The following is a 24085-nucleotide window of genomic DNA, read 5'->3' as shown; positions in this document are numbered from 1 at the left end:
AAAAAAAATCGGCGCCGCACTTTACCAAGACAGCTGTTCAAAAGTAGTCAAATATGGCTGCAGTTATACACGTAAGTTTACAGTTTTCAGATTATATCATATACCAGAAATATAAGTTGTTTTAAACTGTTAACATGTGCACATTATACGTTTGTCATTGCTTTTAATAATGTCATTGTGTGCCAACAAGATACATGACATTCATTTCCAGTAACAAAAGTTTAAATTAAAAACGTTGCCGCTTTGAAACTTTCCATTTCGGTTTTTATTATCATCTAGTTCTCGGACTTATGCTAGAGCCTTTGTAAATTAATACATAATAATTTATTTGAAACCCTTTTTGGAATTTGTTGTCAAGTTGTTTTTACTTCAGCTAACTTAAATTTATAACAATGACATCCAAAGTACCTCCAGTATCGTTGAGTGCAATCAATATACTGTAGGTTTATATAGCCTTAATTTTAAAGCATGAATATGTGTGTCTCAGGTGGACGAGTGGTAAACAACTTAGCCTGTTAATCCGTCGACCCTGGTTCGATTCCCCAAATCGGCTAGATATCTTTGTTGTTTTTTGAAAGGTTTATCTCAGTCAATAATATCTTTTTAATTCAATTGATCTGCCAATCATTATTGATAGTGAAGACAAATGTTAATTCCATGTCATTATATGATTAAAATAATTAGGGATGCAAACGAATGGCAAATTCGATATTCGAATATTAGGTAATTCTTTCGATCCAATATTCGATTATCGAAATTATTTTGGAAGATGTAGCAAACTACTAGTATCATTCGCTTCAAATTACAATAGCCGGGGCAATTTGGCCCTATTTGTCATAGCGGCGGACCCCGATTTTCCCCAAATAAGCCTTTGAAATTCGCAATTATTAGGAAGAAAACGAACAATACATAAACAGACAAACAACAAAATTGAATAATTTCAATTCCGCTGCCTTTAAATGTGTTACAATGTAAAATTTGATGGATTCCTAATCAAATAGTGTTTTGCGCCAACGGATGGTCTTTCTGTAGGACAAGCAGCCTCGTTCTGAGATTGACCTCTAAATTGAATAAATATAATTATGGAAATCCCAAACCAACTCGGGAACTAGTAAAATAATAAAACGAAAAACATATCTGGATTTGACTCATCCAGTGTTCAACAATAAAGGAAATATTTCCTAAAACGCTATACATTTACATTTCAACATTGTATCGAAACATGGAAAACAATTTAAAGCACATATATGATAAACAACATTAATGTAGCACATGGCATTCATATCATCACGGCGATTTTAGCTACGTTGCAAAGCTTAATTTGCAGCCAAGACAGAAAATTGGTGGTAAAGCTGATTCCTAGTCAGTTATTGTAAAAGTAGGGGGACTTTTTACAGTATCCGACGATATGTCTTTAAATGACATATGACATGTGTTTAGTGTATTGTCATCACATTCACACCTCTGGCATTAGGGGTCAGTCGTTGTAAAAACAAAACAAACAAACTTTATGAACAACAACAGTGTTGTAGGCAAAAGGTTTGTTATTCTCTTTATTGAGAATTAGTATCATTACTCTTTTTTTCAGAATATTCGAATACCAAATATTCGTATGCATCCCTAAAAATAATGCATTCAAAAAAGTTTGATATCTTTATAATTACTTGTGCCCCCGCCCATTTAGAAAGTCCTGGATCCGCCACTCCATTATGCTTGATTACAATCTAGCACACTTCTTAACTTACTTTCATTTTATATCCTTTTTAGCAGAAAAATTGTTTGTTTCAGTGTAAGACTGCAATAAATTGTACTTATGAACACTAATGATATATCATTTGTCACCAGGGCTTCTAAAAATTGGCAATTTGCCGGTCTGGACCGATTTTGACCAAGCCAGACCGATTTCAGTTTCAAAAAGTGTAAAAAAATCGGTCCAAAATTTTCTCATTTTTTTTATAATTTTGGTCCAAAACGACTAAGTCAGTAAAAATTGTAGCAATTGTAATACACAAACATTCTTGGGTCATTCACACATTCAAAGTTACCCCCAATAAAAGTGTCCTAGTTACCATCAGACCAAATTGGACCAGCTGCTTTTTCCGCTAGGCTGAACACTCTATATCTGTTAATTAGCAGACGTTTGCAATCGGTCCAATCACATGTATTGGTAGGTTGCAGAAGACACAATTAAACAAATTATGTGCTAATTATGTGCTTGTAACTATCCTGAAGTGTTAAAATCGGTCCATATTTTCACATGGCAATATCTGCTATGTCGCCGTCGATTTATCCGTTTGTTGATTACCAAACTGTTAAATTTATATTGTAATAAAGAAGCATTGCTGGTTAAAAACAGTGTCATTGTTAATCTACGAAAGCAATAAATTTCCGAATTATTTAACCTAGTCATATAGGATATCAACAGCGACACGCTTGATTAACTACACGTCATTTCAATGCACAGTAATGAAAAATTCGTTGTCGATATCAAATTTAAAGCTGGAAGCACCGATCTAGATATATTATTATTCAAGATTATCAGTTGAATGTTGACCCACTGTAGAAGCATTAAGCAAATAAATCATACTGTTGCACTTTTTGTCCTCTGACCACTTCCCGCTGAACGCAGTTAATAACAAATAAGGGGCATTATGGATCATGGACTTTACGGACCAGACATAACGGACCAGATTTGGGGACATAAAAGACCATATTTAGGGACATTACAGACCATCTTGAGAAACTTACGGACTATGATTTATAATGTTATTAACATTATTTTTTTAATTTATTCACGCCTACTGATGTTTTAAACTGGCAATTTCTGTTGCATTAATTAGTGTTAATAAGTTGTAATTGTGGCCCGTAATTATCGGCAGTATATCATAAAAGAAACAAACATTATACTGACAACCTTTCATTGGCAATCATGAAAGTGTGAAAACCCAGCATGACGGCGCACTTTCACTGAACCATTCAATAAAAAGACTTCCATTTCACCTGTACCGTGATAGATATATTGTTTCTCTTAAGCACACGTGTTGAATTTATGATGCAATACCGGGATAATGCATTTTAGTCTGGAAAATTTCGGTGAAATTTGCGGGTAGTTGGTTCGTCGAGTAACATGTTTTAGGAAATTCGGGTTTGAAATTGCATTTGTTTTCGTTAAAACTGTACATTTTCCTAAAGATTGACACTAACTCTACAAGGAAAGTCCAAAAATGTAGAGTTTGGTTAAGATTTGATAAAGTTATGGCCTCTTAAACAGGGTCATGTCGGCAAATACATGGAAATTCAGGGTCAAGTCGTCACCCTTTACGATAACAAAATAAAAAATTAAAAAAATTATTTTTTTTGCCAATTTTCACAAGTTACAGTTACCACATCATATTCTTACTAAAATTTGATAAAAAAAAATTGATAAAAAAAAACGGACGGGGGGGTGGTGTGTCAAAACAACGCAACCTGCCCCTGTGGGCTCTTGTAGTCATTTTCAATCCAGAGCATGTACGTTTGAGTAACAGGCAACAAATATATAGTTCACTTTTTGTGTTTGGATTAGCTGAAAATGCTGCACATTCAACATCTGAGGACAGGAAATGTTGTAAGCGGATTAGTTGCATGACCTATTTTAATATGTACCAAGTAAAAGTAATCTGAAGGTAAAAAATGTTTGCTTTCCAAAAGGTACTCATGGTCAAAATTTCATTTCTGTAGCTTTAAAAAGTCGGTCAAAGGTCAATATCAAGGATATCCGAGAAAAACAATAATGCTTGTTTGCAAAACTGTTCACATGATCAAAATTTCATAACTGTAGCTTTAAAAATTAAAAAGTAAGTCAAAAGGGGTGGGGCCAGCTTTTGCCAAAGGGGCATTATTTCAAATGTTTTCAAATGCATCATATGATGCTCCACAACAAGTATCAAAGGTATGGGCCTTGTCGTTTGAAACAAGAAGATTTTGAAAATATTTCTTAAATAAGTCTCTAGGAAAATTGTGACACCCAGGGCAGTGCCAGTTTTGACCCAAGGGGCATAATTTAAACAACCATGGTAGTGGACTACTAAATAAAGCCGTGTTCAAAATAGCAATGATTTGCATAGTGGTTTCAGACAAAAAGGTTTTAAACATTTCCCAATTTAAGGGGGGGGGGGGGGGGGGGTCGTTTGCGTTGCCGCACTGGTCCCCTGGCGGGACGATCTCCGTGGGGGGGCGGGGCAGAAATGACCCCAGGGGCATAATTTGAACAAACCTTCACAAGCAATTGTGACTTTACATGTAAACTTGGCTAAAAATAGACTTCGCTCATGTAGACTTGGCTAAAAATAGACTTAGCAAAAAATAGCATTTTTTTTTTACTTTCAAGGCCCATAATCTAGGCATGCATGTCAGATCTGGTTGGTTTTCAAAAAGAACCGAGCTCTAATGGATATCTAAATACTGTACAAGTTTCACCGTGATACAATCAAAACTGAAGACTGTATCGTGTTCACAAGCTAGTGTTAACACAATAGCATTATTTTATACTATCAAGGGCCATAATCTAGGCATACACGGGCAGATCTGGCTGGTTTTCGAAAGGAACTGAGCTCTAATGGATATCTAGATACTGTACAAGTTTCATCGAGATACAATCAAAAATGAAGACTGTACCGTGTTCACAACCAATTGTTTACACAATAGCATTTTTTTTATACTATCAAGGCCCATAATCTAGGCATGCATGGGCGGAGATACAATCAAAACTGAAGACTGTATCATGTTCACAAGCAATTGTTTACAGATGCACGGACGCATGAATGCACTGATGCACATACTACGTACACATTACTATCGCATAAGCTCTTCTGGCCTTTGGCCAGTAGAGCTAAAAACAGATGTAACGAAAAACAACCAAATATGACAATTCAAAGTTTATTTCAGAAAGCAATATTACCTATAAGAACATATAAATATTCATATTCACAATTATACATAAGTTGTATGTAAAATAATAAATCATTGTCCATAATGACCTCAAAAATGGCATTTTATAAATTTCGTTGTAAAACAAACTGTGAGTGATGTATAGTTCATGGTTCGTAAAGTCCCGAAATATGGTTCATTATAAAGTAAAAGCAAACTGTGAGTTAAATTATTTATCATTGTCTGCAAATATGGTATGTTATAAAGTTAAAACAAACTGTGAGTAAATTAAATTATCATGGTCTGTAATGTCCCTAAAAATGGTCCGTTATGTCCCCGAATCTGGTCCGTTATGTCTGGTCCGTAATGTCCACGGTCGGTAATGTCCGTGACCCTAAATGAGGCAGTCGTTCTTGTTAGAAACGCCGTACAACTCGATAAGAATTTCATTTGAATTAAGCTTGTATCAATGACTATCTAATAAGCTTGTATCAATGACTATCTAAATCGGCTATGATAGCTCTTACGAATTACCACATTGCGATAAAATATTTACAGAATACATGTCGCGAAAATATGTGACATTTCTATATAATCAGACTTTTGAACAGGTCTTTCTTTTTTTTAGGGGGGAAGGGGATTTTTTTTTGGGGGGGGGGAGGGGGGCGCAGGGTCCGTACTGATTGTGGTTCCAAACTTTTAGAAGCCCTGCTTGTCACCATCATGGGTTTTGGTGAAAAATACTACCATCTTTCGCTAAAATAAAAAAACTTTTTGTTTCTGTTTCCTTTACCATATTTAAAAGTAAAATACAGCTATTGTCATCCTCCAAACACGCATCAGCATAGTACCACGTACTGAGTGCTACCTTTAACAGCTTTTTCTAAGTTTTTTTTGCTTAACCCTATAGTGCATGTATGGAACAAGAATGCCCAGAGATTTATATACTAACTATTCCCGCCAACTACACATGAAATGTATGAGAATTTCAGGTAAAATGAAATCACGTGTTAATGGAGCTGGCTCCACCGGAGCAATGACACCATTTAAGCTGTGATTTTTTTTAGTTGAGAAAGCTGCATTCTTTTTAGAAAGCTTTGCTGGGCTTTTTTTGGTTTTGTTTTTTTAAATGCCTTTCAAAAGCTGCATATTTTATTTGCTTTTTTTATTTTGCTTATTCGCCAAAGCTGCGTTTTTTATGAAAAGTTCCTTTTTTTGTAATAAAGCTTAGCTTAAACTTTGTCTTTTTGATTTAGAAATAATTATAAATATAAAAGCTTCATCTTTTGTATTAATAGCTTCGCCTTTTTGAAGCTTAGGATTGCCAATATTTATTGGAAAAGACAAAGCTTTTCAAACAAAAGACAAAGTCAGAAAAGTGTCCTGTCATAATATTCCCAATATATCTATCATGTGTTTCTGGTCAGGATCAGAAAGTCTTACTAGAAGGCAAGGGAGAAAGTGAGTAAATAGGTCTCCCAACTTTCTAGTTATGCAATATGATTCCCAATGGATGTGATTTTTCAAACTGGACCTGAAATACATGGACAATATTTTCTTGCATACCTAAAACTTCTATTTGTGTTAAAAAGTGGCATTAAAAAACACACAACATTTTTGAACATTTAAGGGAGATGTTGTTTACTGACAACACTATACCTAGTAGTTTATATTAGTATCAGATTATATTTCATCCATGAGTTATAACAATTTCCACAGTCCCCCCCCCCCCACCTAGATATGAGGTATAATGGAGAAAGCATAACATGTGACTCACATAGACAGCGCCAGCATAACAACAGCTCCAGAATCCTTTCCAAATGCTTCCTTCAGTGATTGTACAACATTTACCTAGACAAACATGAAACAATATGTATAAGTTATTTTACTACATACTATTATTCATTATACAGTTTGTAAAAACAGGAAAACAAGATTTATAGGCAGAATTTAGCTACCAATTTCAATTAAAAACTGAAACTGGACAAATTATTTTTAGCTCGAGCGCATTTTTCTTGCTCTCATGCAATCGCTTGGGCGCATTTTTCTTGCTCTCATGCAATATTAAAGCTCGGGAGCATTTTTCTTGCTCTAATGCAATCGCTTGAGTGCATTTTTCTTGCTCTCATGCAATCGCTTGAGTGCATTTTTCTTGCTCTCATGCAATCGCTTGGGCGCATTTTTCTTGCTCTCATGCAATATTAAAGCTCAGGTGTATTTTTCTTATCAAAGCTCGGGTGCATTTTCTTGCTCTCATGCAATATTAAAGCTCGGGAGCATTTTTCTTGCTCTCATGCAATCGCTTGAGTGCATTTTTCTTGCTCTCGTGCAATATTAAAGCTAAGGCGCATTTTTCTTGCTCAGGCTAATCCCTTCCCTAAATTTGCTATGAATTGGACGTGGAAAATGGGTGGCAGTTGGTGGAGTATTGGAACGGGTGGCACTTGGTGTAAAACGATGAAAAACAGTGGAAAATGGGACTTTGATCTAATTTTTCACCATTTCCACCAAATGCCACTCCAACGTGGCAGTTGGTGGAGTATTGGAAAGTTTTCCACCAAATGCCACATGGCAATTTTTTTCACCAAATGCCACCCCAACGTGGCAGTTGGTGGAGTATTGGAACGTTTTCCATCAAGTGCCATGTTCAGTTTCTTTGATCTTTTTTTCACCAAATGCCACACCAATGTGGCATTTGGTGAAAATTACATGGCACTTGGTGGAAACAAAATCATGGGATTATGAAGTATGCATACAACAACCTAAGAACAAAAAAACAATCATTCTTTGCAGTCATTTAGTTTCATATGTACACAAAATTACAAAGGATCAAAGTTGATGGTGAAGAACTGTCTGCATTTCTACATTTGGAGAAATCCTGAAAACAGTTTTAGTATTATTTAATTCGGAGGTTTCATTTTAGCTATCATTATTCAAATTTATGTGTAAAATTAGATGCATAAATAAAATGACAACATTAAATACATACTCTTAAATATGTTTCTTCAGCTTTGAGCCTAGCCAGATTAATACCAAGTATTACAACAAAATGATATACCATAACAAAATATAGAATCCAGCCTCATACATTGAATCATTGCAAATATGTTTTACAAGAGTATTACCTATGACAATATTGATTTTTTCCCTAATATAGACAAAGTAAAAAGTTAATTCAACAACCAGTTTCGGTATTTTGAATATTGAAATGTCAATAACCCGTTTCTTTTCTTTAGTGATGCACATCTGGTTGTTGTTTTCTGCAAATTTGGCTAAACTTCTTCTGCTACACAACTCCTCTACTCACATTTCTTTCTGAAAAAGGGAACATATTGGTAAATCTCTTCAACATTACAGGGTTTGCCTCACAGAAGAATGTTATTTGTTCCACAAATGTCTTTGGAAACATGTGTACACCAAGGTTCACTTGAATATCTTTATTTTTTTTCAAAATCACGCAACCAACAACATCAATAACTTCAAGGCTTTGTCAATACCTCAACTGTTTCTTAAAAACACACACACCCTTTAGATCATATACATCTTCTACATCTTTTCTTGTCTGGCATTAAATTAGTTTATTTCACCCTTTTTAAGCACTTAGCACTTTTCAATAAGTATTAGCTAATAAAATATGATAAAGTCATCATTTAAAGTTATTATACTAATCAAATATTTACCAAAAAGGTCTTAGAATCTTGTCCAGGGACATTGTCATCTTTATGGGGTTTTTTGTCTGAAAAAATTGTTGAAAAAATTTTCAACATCAATGTACAAATTGAATGATACTTTTGAAACTTAGTACATTCCTAAACTGAGTATTTGCCAATTATTTTGGAAAGAAAATGAAACATACTTGATAATACATGTATAAAGCTTATCTCTTAGTCAAACTTTAAACAAAGACAAAGAGCCTAATATATGTGTAAAATAAAAAAACAAACAATGATAAATCATGATCATTTTTGGTTGTTAATATTATGAATAAAAAACCAGTTACCTTTTAGTCAAGAGGTCATTCCGCGTTTAAATCAAACATTAATGGGTTCCCTGTACCTTTGGGGAAATAGCAACAGAGCATGTACACAGAAAACTTAGTTTAACTTATCATTATCATGATCATGATAATCATCAACACATTGTTGTTGTTGTCATCATCACCATCATCATCAGCAGCACAATTACCACCATCACCACCACCACCACCACAATCATCATAATCACCAGTACCACAATCAACCACAAACAATACCACAATTATCAAAATAAGCCACTACCACCCCCACAATCATCATAATCACCACCACCATCACAATCATCATCATCACCACCACCACAATCATCATATTCACCAATACCACAATCAACCGCCAACAACACCACAATTGTCAAAATTAACCACCACCACCACAATCATCATAATCACCACCACCACCACCACCATCATCAATAGAACCACCAACATCATAATCATCATCAATAGAACCACCAACATCATAATCATCATCAATAGAATCAGCAACATGATGAACAGTAGTAGGACATGTAGTTATAGTAGTGGTGGGAGAAATCCCCAAAAGAAGTGTTACGAGTTAGTTTTAAATAGTAGCATAGGTAATGATGCTAAAACAGCAGCATGAACAGCAACTGAATGCTATTTTAACTCCATGATGATAATTAATGATGAATTCCATCTTACAGAATTCTTGAGATTTTCTAAGTGTTTTTCACCAAATGCCACCCCCCAAAAAAGTTCAGTTTTTCACCAACTGCCATATGAAAAATTAACTAAGTCCAACTTTTTCACCAAGTGCCACATGAAAAAAAAAAACTGCCACCTCCAGATTGGTGGAAATTTCATGGCAGTTGGTGAAATTCTTGATATTCCACCAAGTGTCACCCATTTTTCACCAAATGCCACCCAAATACATGGCATTTGGTGGAAGTTGGTGGCAAATTTAGGGAAGGAATCGTTTGTGCACATTTTTCTTGCTCCCATACAGTAATAAAGGATCTCCCTGAAGAATGAGTTTTGTGAGAAATGCATCTGCAAACAATTAAATTATAAAAAAATTACTGTATAAAACTGATATTGCAGAAAAAATATGATTTATAAAGAAAATACCTGGCTGTAGTGGGGAACAAACCCACACCGAAGTGTCAAGAAAAAAAAGTAAACAGATATAATATCCACTGGACTCATAGTAAGCTAATGGATATGTTTACTCTTAGCGAATCAGTGGTAGCCTAATATGTGATTATGTCATTCAACCGATTGCAAAACAGCCTTTTGTTGAATCACGTTACTTATTTTTTTCAAAATCATTGACTTCAAACACAATATTTGACCATTATCAACATTTGTTAAAGAGTTCAAGCCTAATGACTTGCCACATTTTATTTTGTAACAAAAAACCCCCCCGTAAAAATTGCATTTTGCAAACAATGAAATAGTCCCTTTAACGCTTTGGCCCATTTATCTCTCTCATGCAGTATTCAAGGGCAGTAATGTCAGGTGCGTCCATGCTTCCCGGTTCATTGTTTTGAGTGATAAACGTCCTCGATCCGGTGAGTATTAGCACTGTTTTCTATATGTTTCAACGATAATATTTAGAAACGACCTTGTGCACCGAATGAAGAGCAATTGCTCATTTACGAAGACGCTTGTTTTAGATCAAAATAATGTCTGTATTAAAATATCTCGTGAAAACAATGCACGTTCTTACTAGGCTTCCCGACTCACTCAATGCATTTTTTGCTTCAAAACAACTATTTAATCCCGTTCTTATGCGTACAAACCCCACCCGATGCTTTGTTTTGGTCAATAACAGTATTGCTATTTTTTTCCGAATGCAGACAGCCAATTTTGGAGTTAAATCGGCTTATTTACGATAATGCTTGCTGGTTCATTCTGTACATTTTCAGAACCTAGGTTCATCCCAAATCTTGAAGATCTATGGCACATTAAAATAATGAATAAAAGGCTTCGATTTTTTTTTAATTAATGTATGTGTTCTTAACACGTCTAAGAAGGGTAATTTTGTACAGGCAATATGTGTATACCGCGTGATAAATTACGTGATATATGCTACGTCGGAAGGAAACTTTTTGCTTAAAATGAAGACTTATATGGAAGATGACTTTTCAATCACTACACCATTTAAAATGAAACAAAGGGCAGTCTATGCCACCTAAGGAGTCCCACCTTCTTTGTTTTACCAGTTTGATAAGGTGATAGGTTTCAACAAACACTTCGACAAACCTGTTTTCAAAATAATATTTTGACAGTGCTCCGTCAGACTGCCGTATTGTGAAAAGTTGTGTCGAAGTGTTTTAAGAAACTAAACTCTCAATCAAACATTGGTAAACAACCGAAGGCGGGGCTCCGTTAGCGGCGTAGACTGCGCTATATTTCATTTAAAATGGTGAAGAAATAGGAAAGTTATCTTTGTTTAACCCTTTACTTCATGTAAACCGAAGCCATTTCAGGCTGCCAGTGTATGGCTTATCAGTTCATATCAGTACCCCTACTTCATAGGAGATTATTGATATTATTGGAATTTTAACCCTCATGTATTACAAACCTATTTTCTTAGTATTTCTTTTGGTTTAACCCTTTCCCCGCATGATTGTGCCAAATTGCCCCTTTATCTATTCCCGCATGATTGTTCCAAATTGTCCCTTTATCGATTACCGCATGATTGTTCCAAAATGTCCCTCTATCAATTCCCGCATGATTGTTCCAAAATGTGCCATGCTTATTTACGGTCATTTATTAACATATCTGTTGCTTATTTTTTCGCAACAAATGCATTTTTGTGTAATATAAACATCGATAATTATATAAATAATGAAAAAAGATGATGTTACTATTCAAGATTTTCGGTAAATCGCCACTAAAAGAAACAGAGGTCAAACACGCCTTAAAAGTTCACAGCGCATGCTTGACGCGTGCTCGTCTCGTTTTTTAATGGAAAATCCCCATACACGTCACTAGCTATTTAAAACTACCAATAATTAATATCATATAAATATATCCTATTGATCACGCGCTAATGACGTCACCTGTCATGGTTTAGAAATGTGTCAAAATGGCTGATTTACGATGTAGTAAACAAGAGTCTGACTTGAATAAACACATGTCATTTGTCACTTCTGTTTCCAAAAATGGAATGTTAATCCGGTAATAAAACTGTCCCCTTACGTCTGTTAATCAAAGTTAGTGTTTTGTTGTGAATACACGGATAATAAGAAAATATATGTGATATGACCCAGTTTGACAGCTGTTAAAACACGTGTTCTCTCAATCTCGATAAATACACAAGAATGTTGTCGTAATTGTCCATGCATTTCAGACCTGGATTTATTGCCTTGTGTTGACAGATTTCAATTATAATATTATTACGGAATCACTAAACTATTAAAAATTCGAAAAGTTTTTAAAACTGTGCCAGTAGCAGACCCAGCCTTTTATTTTGATATTTACAATTATTTTATTCAATTCATTTCAAAACAACAGACATGCCAATTTTATTTCTGAGAACAATGAATCTGAAATAACATTTGTTTTTTGCCCAATTAAATTTTGTTTATTTTTTAACAATGCATGATTTCTGTGATTTGAATATTTGTTTATTGTCAAAACCTTTTTAGATTAAACTATGATCACTAGATTCGAAATTTAATACACTACAAATACTAAATTCATTATTTGAATTTCTAACATTATTTTAATCAAAAGAAATACTACAAAATATTAAAGTTGTTATGCATAGGTGTCAATGGAAATATAGTATAATATGAAATCAATTGAAACATCTTCAGTTTTTCACAGGAGTTGTGTTTCTCTATAAATATTCAACCAAATAATTAAGACATTAAAGAATAAAAATTATACCACTGGATTGGAAATTCATTTACCTACAAACTTTATATTGAACTATAATTGATTAAACCAAAAGAAATACTAGAAAAATAAGTTAGAAATGCATTGGGGGCAATTTTTCAATATTCTCCAATAATCTCCTATGCAGTAGGGGTACTTATAGGGGCTTATTATCTATTGGCTACTGGTTACCAATGTACTGATAAGCCATGCAGTGGCTGGCCTAATATGGCTGATTTGACATGAGGGAAAGGGTTAATCAATAAGTCATCAATGTAAAGTTTATAGAGAATCAAATTTCCAATCCAGACATATAAATTTTATTTGTTATCTAAATTATTTACGCATGATATTCATAAATAAACAGAAAAATATGTCAAATTTGATGAAAATTAATTTTTATTACACTTTTATTTATCAACATAACACAAAATATTATATAAACAACATATTTTTATAATTCATTTAATGCAAACTGAATTGAAACAAAGATGGACAGAATTAAAAAATAATTCACAACAAAGAAGCACGGTATATTTATATTATATGAAACAGAAGAAAAAAAAAAAGTTGATCAACAGTCACAGTACGTATAACTTTCAGTTATTAAACAATACAATGAACAAATAAAGTTATTATTCAATTACTAAATGAGGCCTGCATGTTGTTGTTTTCTAAATTTATATCGTATTGCATGTCCAGGTATTGTCATTTGGGTTTGATTTTAAAAATCCTCATTTCTCGTATCCTTGTGTGCGTGACGCCGAGGTCCAAATTCGCCATCTCGATGTCGTACTCAAACTAATTTTAATCGAAGCCAGAATGTTCCGATTCGTCAGACAAACACTGAAATATAAATGACATTATTCAGGAATGTTGTTTTAAACTGAAGTTAACATCGGCAAAAATTAGCTCTACATTGCATTCTTGTGTATTCGAAAACACATGTTTCAACAGCTGATCGATGTTAAATTGGGTCATGTCAAAGTTTAACAATAGGGATAGTCATTATTTTATAACACATTTGTACTTACTTTCAATTTGTAGAAGCAGATTCGCATTTTTATGACCGGATTAGCGAAACAAAAGTGACACATATGTCCCATATAATGATTTATGGCCTTTGTTTATACAAGCCAGATGATTTTTTGTTTAACCAACATGGCCGACATTTTGACACGTTTTTGAACCATGACCTGTGATGTCAGGCGTGTGATCAATAAAATATAGTTGTATTATTGGTAGTTAATTATAACTTGCAGTATTGTGTAAATTTCCACGAGAAAAACAAGAAAGGAATGCCCACAAACCTGTGCAGTCAACGTTTTACGCATCTTTGATACCAGTGACCTTATTTCGCGATTTTCCGAATTTTTTAAATAGTAACATAGTGTGTTTTTTTTAGTGCATTGTATTTATCGATGTTTATACTTCATGAATATGAATTTATAGCAAATAAACAAGCATCAGGTATGAAAATAAATGCCCCTACATTACGTATAGTAATCCTACGTATCTATGAAGCTATGGATAAAACGTTAAGATCCGTATCTATGAAGCTATGGATAGATAAGTAAAATTGCGTATCTATGAAGTAAAGATATAAAGTCTTCATTCAAAGCAAAATATTGTTTTCGGACATAGCGTTTATGACATTATTTATCACGTGGTATACACACTCTGACAGGGCTCTTTACTTAAAGTAGAACTGTCATTATTTTTGGAGGTTATATGTCGAGACACGGTTATGTCTTTACATAAAACAGTTTTAAGACCTTAAATTGTTGACTATTTCCTGCATGTTGTCTCCCTTTTTATTTCGATTGCCAAAGTAAACATATAGCACATTCTTTAAGGTAAACCCTTAGTTCCTCTTCATTGCTATTTCCTAAAAAGGTAGTTTTAAATAATCCACAATTTTCCCTTACATTATTATATTAGCAATTTTAAAGGGGCTGTACACCGTATGATGAAATAGACAAAAAGAGATAAAACTGGATACCACACTGGACTGCAATTTTTCAGACAACGGTTCCACCCCGGTCTCCGACTCGATTTTATTCTACATTAATGATATGAAAGAGTAAAACATTTCTTTAAATACTTGTCCTGAATTTCTTTACAGAAAAAAAACCTTTTTTGGTGCCAAACTGGTGCGTAGTACCTTTAATATATAAAGAACCCCTTTTTTTTCAGAGCTCATTTATTATGTTGTTTACATGGACTACCTTAAAGCGTCTTGTTTTTCGTCTATTTAGATTCAGGTTTGATCTCTTCTTTCGTTTCATCTTTTATTCCATGAAAATATAAATAATATATCCTTACACCCTCTTATCTAATTAAATAATTAACAAAATTAATATTTTGAAAAACAAACAAAACGACAGGTAATTCGGGTAAATACAGTGTGCCATAGATCTTCAAGATTTGGGATGAACCTAGGTTCTGAAAATGTACAGAATGAACCAGCAAGCATTTTCGTAAATAAGCCGATTTAGCTCCAAAATTGGCTGTCTGCATTCGGAAAACAATAGCAATACTGTTGTTGTCCAATACAAAGCATCGGGTGGGGTACTGTTCACAAAATCAACTAATTTTCTGTTTCTTTTATGCTTATTTTCGGAGATTTATTGGTTTTTAAATATATTTTTATAAATAGCCCAGTTTTGGAATACCCCTTTGCTTGGGTGCCCTCCCTGAATTATCCAGGAAGTTTGTATTACTAAGTCAGACCGTTTGAAAAGATATTAAAAAGATGATCTTACATCGAATTTATGTTCAAACATTTGTTTTTGTCTAATGTTTTGTACAGAGACAAAGTTTAATGTTCAAGCATTCAGCTTCAAAAAATCGTTGGGAAAATGTGATTGCCATATTCCTAATATGGTAAGTTGTGTTTATTTAAACATATGCAATCTTTCAAAAGTTCAAATTATTAGTTTTACATAATATACTGGTTCAAAAGTAAGTACTCAGTTTTGATCAAAGGGAAGTTTCTACAACTGATTTTAAAAGTAGTTGATATCAACACTCCTAAGTTTGCTGTGAAAATATCAACAGCAGTTTTGTCACTGATGATACTCCATATTACACTGAAAAGCATGAAAGAAATAGAGAATGATTATTTGTTTCAGTGTAAGATTGTTACAAATTTCACCAAGTGAGCAACAAAATATATATCTAATGAGGGGTGTAGCCATGTGGGAAATATATACAGAATAATGTTTGAAACAGTGAAATATCATTTTGATTTCACTGATAAATCCCTATAAGCCACCAGAAAGCATATACTTAAATATGGTAATAAATGGCTTAAAGTTGGAGCATCATCATTGATAGTATTTTACCTACAGTACACTAGGATGCAAGTTCATACAAGGGAAATAAGCTACATGTTTTGTTTCGCACTACGGTAAACATTATTCAGACCCTAGAATTGAGGGGCAATCTCATCAATACGCTTATGATGCTAATGTTTTAAGTTAGAATTGAACATATTGCTTGCAAAATCAAATAAACTATGTTTGAACTAACAAATGCAACTTTTATTTTGGAAATATAAAAACATAGTAGTATTGATTTGAAAAAAGCGATCATACTATACAATTGCTGATAAGAGGGCCCCAAATAGAATGCATCTGAAAAGGCGCATCATGCATCTTTTAGGGCAAAAGCTTTTATCAGGACAAAAACAGATACTAATTAAAAGTTAATATCATACCTTCTTAGGACTAACAGACTCTGAAAACAATAACAAAAAAGCTTTAGACAAATAGTGGACAAAAATTGTTGTTAAAGTAATATTACCACTAGATTAATGCAAGCCGACACTATCGCTTGTCCATAAAATAAAATGCAAATGCTTGTCCATCAAATGATCACTATGATGGTCCATTAAATAATCCCTGTATCATGACAACATTTTTCAATAGTTCATATTCAATAAAGGTTACAGTCAGTTTAACATATCCATATGCCTCTTCATTGAAAAATTGCATTCCCCAAACAGGAACAAGAGGACCATGATGGCCCTAAATCGCTCACCTGAGTAAAAGAGTTTAACCTTTGTAATCAATATAGTTTGATATTTGTTCTCAAAGAATATTGAAAAACATACTGGTCAAACATGTTGCCTGGATAATCACTGACAGGACATGTCACAGGACTTGATAATTGACTGCACACTGACAGCACTTGGTACAGATACCTGCACACTGACAGGACATTTTTCAGTTGCCTGCACACTGAGAGAACTTTGTTCAATTGCATGCACACACACACACAGGACTTTGTGCAATTGCCTGCACACTGACAAAACTATGTTAAATTGCTTGCACACTGGAAGAACTTTTAGTATAGATACACAAGCAACAAACAGTGCACCATCCAATAAAATCAATAAACTGCTAAAAATCAAATATCAAAATATATTCAACTAATATTATCGCTTTTTCAATCTAGGAGAACATATATTATTAATCAATATTAATCTCACTTGAGCTTAATCTACATGAAATTCAATGGAAAATCTGATTATTAAATTCATCATTGAGTAAAAATGAAATTTCTTCTAAAGAATAAAGTGTATAATAATTATTTTAATCTATGAACCTAAAAAACACACAATAATTACCTTAGAAGTGACTATGTTGAAGACTTAATTTAAAATCTATTCCCTTGTTACTAAAAATAGAAAGTAGTGGTCTCTCCAAAAAAAAGGGAGACCATATAGCAAGACTTGCTGCCCTTGTTTCAAGAGTAAACTTAAATACATAACTATCAAATTTTAACAAGATGTATTTATAATGAACTTGTAACCCAAGGGTTGAGACCAATTATTCTCCAGGGGCACAAATAGACAATGTTACACACCAAATATTTAAGCACAAGGCCTAATAGTATTTGCTAAAAAAACATTTTAAAATCTATTCCCTTGTTACTAAAAATTGAAGGTAGTGGAATCTCCAACAAAAAACTAATTATCCCATGCAGAAATTATTTCAATGTTTTTTCAAATCCTAACAATTCCTATGATTTCTTAGCAAATACCAATGTTTTCTCATTTGCAAAACATTGGAATTCTTTGGAATAGACAATCCTAACAAATCCAAAGAATTCTTAAGACTTCTTTGGATATTTATATTGGAAAAGAAAGGAAAAGATTGGAATAATAATCCAAACTTATCCTAGCTTTTCTGAATTGGAAAAAGTTGTCATTACTTAGAAATGCAACCATTTTTCTGTAAAATGAAAATCCAAACATTTGGATTAGTATCATTTAGTATCATGACATTGAGCACATAGGACAACTTACTCTATAAGAATTCAACAGTTTCCTTTTTCAGATTTTTTTCAATATAATGTCTAATGTTTACCAATGGTATTGATTAATATTTGTGAGTAGTATTTTGTTATCACCTGTTGCACAGAATTCATCAAAACATCAGTTGATGAGGTATTTTCATGAACCTAACTTCTTGAACTTGAATCATCGAAATTAAATGAATGTGATGAACTGTTTAACCATTTAAAAGATGAGACGACCAGCAGAATATAATAAGATGCATCAGCAACAGGCAGATAGTTGAGGTAGCTGTGGTTACAACTGACTGTTGCATTTAGAGTAACACTATTGGCCCAGTCATAACCCAAAGATTATAGATAAAAAAATAAATAACATGCTTAAAGAAAATTCCATATCAAAATAACATGAACATTAAAATTAAATTTATTTTAATTAAAGCACCACATATATCATATGTATCATGTAAGGTGCCATGGATTGTTCCACTCACAGGTGATTGTCACATTGCCTGGATAGAGTAATATATTTTTATAATTTTTTATATATTTTTATATTTTTATTATTTATTATTTCGGTCAAGATAGTGAATATGTCATTTAAAAAAAAATATTACTAACTTTTTCCATGAAAAATTGTGGAATATTTTTTAAAATGATAAATATTCACTATCTTGACAAAAATAAAATAAAAAAAATAAATAAATAAAAGTATTTGAAAAAAAATAAAAAAATAAATATACCTGTATCCAGGCAATATGACGAGCACCTGTGGTAAACACTGGTAAATTAGTTGCCAAACAAGTTAAATGTACCTTCTTTCAAGGTTCACTAAACTAAAATGACCCTACAATCATTGACAATGACGCAAGGCGATGTCCAGAGTTTTTCTTCCAACTTCCGGTTTCGCTTACGTCTTTATTAATTAGAAATAAAATTAGATGGACCATGATCTCTGAGAATGGGGAAAAATGCAATTGATTTGCTTGTAATTGATTGTCTCTCAAATATTTACTAAAACATAAAAATTCTAACGTAGCTATATATTCTAACGGTTACGCATTTAAGACGAAACGCTCTTCACTGGCGGAGGTAATTTCGAACTCCCGCTATTTTTGTCGAAATAATGCGCCAAATAAACTGAAGTGTTGTTTCGTTTATTTAAGGTAAGTTCAAGCGAAGTAAGGGGTGTAATTCAATTACTATTATTACGATCTTTTACGCTAACATTATTGTTTAAAATAACATAGCAACATTTTGAAGTAATGAGCAAATATGTTTTGTTGTAATACATTTTCGCGACAAACGTACGAAATACGTTTGTGTAGAAACACAGTTAAATGAATGTTTGTGACTTACGCGTACAGCTTATACTTCATTGTTATATATTTTAACTGCTATTATATTTGTTTCTTAATGTATGTAAGCTAATTTTGTCTAGAAAAAGAATCAATTGCCATAAAGGGTCGGCAGCGATGCAAAAGTGGGTGGGGAAGGTCAAAAACTAAAACGTTTAAAAAGTCCATGTTTTATATAGTTTTGAGGAACGATCTTTTAGGGGTGTGAAACATATATTATTGGCAACATGTTTTGGGGTAGTAAGGAGTTTACAAATTTTACAATAAAAGATTAATTAATATTTTGGATCAAAAAAACTTTCACATTTATTCAAAAAAGTCTGTTGACATTGCTTATCACTTTGTTTTTTATGTCAAAATGCCCCAGACTACCTATTCAACAATGTTGTGAGTTCTTTATTATATTTTGTCAAATAAATAACCACTATGCAAGCAAATTATAGTTTAGTGTCTGAAATGATGTTTCATATATTTTAGCCGGCCTAAAGGAGCTAACAAAGATATCATCAGTCCACAAAGGAATCAACCAGTGAAGGAGAAAAACATTCAAAGCTGTAAATTGCCAAATCCATCAGTGAGTAGACTATTTTTAAAGCACATGGTAAGATTTCCATGTTGCAATGGATAAATGGGTATGAGTCATGCTTGTGAAATATTGAACCTCAAAACTAAGTAGAAATTGATATTTTTAACATTTTAAATTGTGGTCCTTCAATGGGCTTTTGCATCACTGCTGACCCTTGACCTTTTAAATAACCACTATGCAAGCAAATTATAGTTTAGTGTCTGAAATGATGTTTCGTCTATTTTAGCCGGCCTTAAGGAGCTAACAAAGAAATCATCAGTCCACAAAAGAATCAACCAGTGAAGGAGAAAAACATTCAAAGCTGTAAATTGCCAAATCCATCAGTGAGTAGACTATTTTTCAATGCACATTGATTTTGAAAACAATATTGTGGATGTGTGGAGTGGATTTTATTTGTAACGGACAAACACTATTAAGAATCTTGAAAAAAAATCAGACTTAATATATTTGAGCACTTTGGTTCGAACAAATAAAATAATATATCATTAATTTATATACCGGTGACATTGAAATCTTAATTTGCACTGATTTGATAACCAACTCGCCGTTAGAAATTGGAAACTATTGGCAATACAAATAAAAAAAGAAATATTTTTCAGGTTGGAAGATGGATGTCAAAGTCTCAGACAAAAGCTTCCAGAGTTAAGAAAAGATCACTTCAACAAAAACAAGCACGAGAAGAATGACTGCAAAAAATATTTTCGCAGATGCGTTTCCTCATCAAGTGTATAAGGAAAACGGACCTGTCTACAGAGACTAGATGTAAATGTCAAGGACTGAAATGAGCAATTCAATGGCTCATTTCTAATTGTGTTAAGTGTCATAAAAAATTAAAACTGTTATAAATGGACATGTAGTAATGATGAAATTATCATCCTGTTGCGAATAACATTTACTTATTCATGAACTTAGTTCATGAATGACATTTTGAAAAAATCATGTTCATTAACTGTCAAGTTCATTAACTAAGTGGGAGTTCATGAACATGATTTGTCCAAATTGTCATTCTTGAATAGTTCATGTTATTCTCAAAAAGCACACGCTTGACGTCACTGACATGGATATTAATTTGATGGACTAAAGAAGCTCCATACATGGAAAATGACAAATGTGAATCAATTAATACGCTGTCTAGAATAAAAAATAACAACTGTATCACTAATTTTATCAGTAAATACAAAACTGTGGGTCTAGCCCGCTGATGCCAAAAATTAAGTCATTAATAACTATGCATTTAAACTCCAGAATGACCTTTATGAACCATTAATGTACAGGTGATATTTATTGTTTCTTAAATACAATAACTTTATAAACTGTGTTAGTTTGAATTTTTTATCCATGTTTTCATGCACATTGGTTAAAAGTACATGTTTGAAAAATATAATCATATAATTAAGGAGAGATAACTGTTTTACTTGCGTTTATGCTGTAAGAGCGTAGAAGGGCATGTGAGTGAATTTCATAAAGCATGTTAGAGCATCTTGGGTCATTTGCTTGCTTACCCTACTGCGTTCATACATCATAAAAGCAGTAAAATGTGAGCATTACTTATAAGTTTAATACATAATAAAAAAAATGTTCATTTCGGTTAAACAGTAGGAGTACTTTTATCTTGTTCTGTGCGTATCACAGGCAGAAAAAGGACTTGCAGTTTACTCTAGATTAATCATGGTGTTAAAGACCTTCGCCAACAGTTATGTATTAAATAATGCAATTGAGTATTTGTTCTTTTAGAAATGTAACCAACAACATATGTTGGTATGAAAGAATAGCTAATTTTGTAATGTATTATAATACATTTGTTTTAAATGACTAATCCTTAATTAAGAAAAGTAATCTACATTTCATGATGAAATGGAATTGGTTGCGTAAAACTGGAGCTTACAAGAAAGTGTTTTCTATTTTCTTGTTGACTATTTTTTTTCATAATAGTGGTTGACATTTTTATTTTTAAACAAGAAAGTTATAATGTACCTTTTGATATCAAATGTTTTTCTATGACATGTGCAACTTAAAACATGACATGTTGTCTGTAAATTTGTCTCAGTGTGTTCACATGCATTCTGGTGAACAGGCTTTATCACTAATCACTCAGCAAAACATTGGATTACTTAAGAATTTGGTAGATATAAAATGATAAGAAAACCTAAGAATTCTTGGGATCTCCTAACAAATCCTATGTTTTTCAATTTGACTCCAATGGGTAAAAATCCAATGTTTTCCATCTAGGAATACATAGGAAAAGATAGGAATTTTGCATCCAGATTCAGTTCGGAATACTTAGGAAAACATTGCATTGTGGGGCCAATACCGCCCATGTTTTCCAAAGTATTCCAACTCAGAAAAACATTGGATTACTTAAGAATTTGGTAGATATAAAATGATAAGAAAACCTAAGAATTCATGGGAACTCCTAACAAATCCTATGTTTTCCAATTTGACTCCAATGGGTAAAAATCCAAAGCTTTCCAATGTTTTCCATCTAGGAATACATAGGAAAAGATAGGAATTTTGCATCCAGGTTCGGTTCAGAATACTTAGGAAAACATTGGATTGTGGGGCCAATACCGCCCATGTTTTCCAAAGTATTCCAACTCTTTATTCCTAGGAATAGATAGGAAAAGATTGGAAATTCTAAGAATTAAATCCTAAGATTTCTTAGGATATTCTTAAGAATACTTAGGAAATCCAATTTAATTTCTGCAAGGGATATAATTAAAATTTTAACAAAATGTATTTATAATGAACTTGTAACCCACAGGGTGAGGCCAATTTTCTCCAGGGGCATAATTTGAATAGACATGATAGATAACCAATGGACAATGTTACACACTAAATATTTACTTTAACCATTTAACCATTATATATTTTACAACGATTGTGAAGGAAGCTATGATAGCTTAAACTAAGTCACTGTCGTTGGCACGATGTTGCGCGAGAGTGTGGTCTTGTGTTGTGGGGGAAACCGGAGAACCCGGAGAAAAACCATTTGTCCGGCTTGGTGACCACTAACCAAATTCACATGCGCCCGGGCCGGGAATCGAACCCGGGTCGCCTTGGTGAGAAGCGAGTGTGCTAACCACTGCGCTAGCCAGACAACAACAAATATTTAAGCACTAGGCCTAATAGTATTTGCCAAAAAAGTTTTGTAATTTTTCCTTTAGGTTGCCATGGCAATAAGAGTTCTGCATGGAATACATTTCTTTGAACAATTTTGAAAAAGCACCAACCAAGGTTTCGGTTTCAACTGTTCTATTCTTAGTGACAATGACCTTGACCTTACCACTAGGGGCCAAGAATGTAATCACATGAGTCCTCCATAAACTCCTACATACCAAGTTTGGTTGTACTAGAGCTATCACTGAAGGTGATTAATAACCCCGAACGGCGCCGTTCATTATGATTTATCTTTGTATGAAGTTTTATGAAATTCCATCTAGTAGTTTTCAAGTTACTGTACGGACAAAAGTTTGACAAAAAAAACAACAGAAAAAGGCAATAACTCTGTAATTTGCTAAAATAGTGTAATGATTCATGAACACTGAACTCCTTCTCATTGTGCTGTACCAATGTATAAAGTTTTGTTACATTCTATCCGGTAGTTTTCAAGTTATGCTCCGAAAAAAGGAACAAAGGGCAATTACTCTGTAATTGGCTGGAAAAGAATTGCGGTTCCTGTACACTGCACTTCCTCTCATTATGATCTATCACTGTATGAAGTTTTATTAAATTCCATTCAGAAGTTTTCAAGTTATGCTCCGGACAAGAAAAAGTAACAAAGGGCAGTAACTCTGTAATTAGCTGAAATAGAATTGTGGTTCCTGTACACTGCACTCCCTCTCATTATGATCTATCACTGTATAAAGTTTTATTAAATTCCATCCAATTCTTTTCAAGTTATGCTCTGGACAAGAAAAAGTAACAAAGGACAGTACGGTAACTCTGTAATGAGCTGAAATAGAATTGCAGTTCCTGTTCACTGCACTTCCTCTCATTATGATCTATCACTGTATGAAGTTAAATTAAATTCCATCCAATAGTTTTCAA

At 33.3% G+C, this 24085-nt stretch overlaps 1 protein-coding gene and 1 long non-coding RNA gene across 2 annotated transcripts in view; one reads left to right on the top strand and one right to left on the bottom strand.

The window, feature by feature from the left end:
- Positions 1-24085, bottom strand: part of LOC128234618 (zinc transporter 9-like) — a 308991-nt gene that overhangs the window by 153127 nt on the left and 131779 nt on the right. Inside the window, exons 9-10 of the mRNA XM_052948969.1 lie at positions 16515-16534; positions 6686-6759 (exon numbers count right to left, since the gene is read on the bottom strand). Of these exons, the coding sequence (XP_052804929.1) occupies positions 6686-6759; positions 16515-16534 (94 nt within the window). The remainder of the gene's footprint in view (positions 1-6685; positions 6760-16514; positions 16535-24085) is intronic.
- Positions 19836-21091, top strand: LOC128234625 (uncharacterized). Its single transcript, XR_008260982.1, has 3 exons — positions 19836-20026; positions 20265-20361; positions 20638-21091. It is a non-coding gene; the product is annotated as an uncharacterized LOC128234625 (long non-coding RNA).

Source organism: Mya arenaria, chromosome 5 (genome assembly GCF_026914265.1).
Source record: "Mya arenaria isolate MELC-2E11 chromosome 5, ASM2691426v1".
NCBI lineage: Eukaryota > Metazoa > Mollusca > Bivalvia > Myida > Myidae > Mya > Mya arenaria.
Note: the sequence above shows the minus strand (reverse complement) of the source record. Positions and strands in the feature narration are given on the sequence as shown.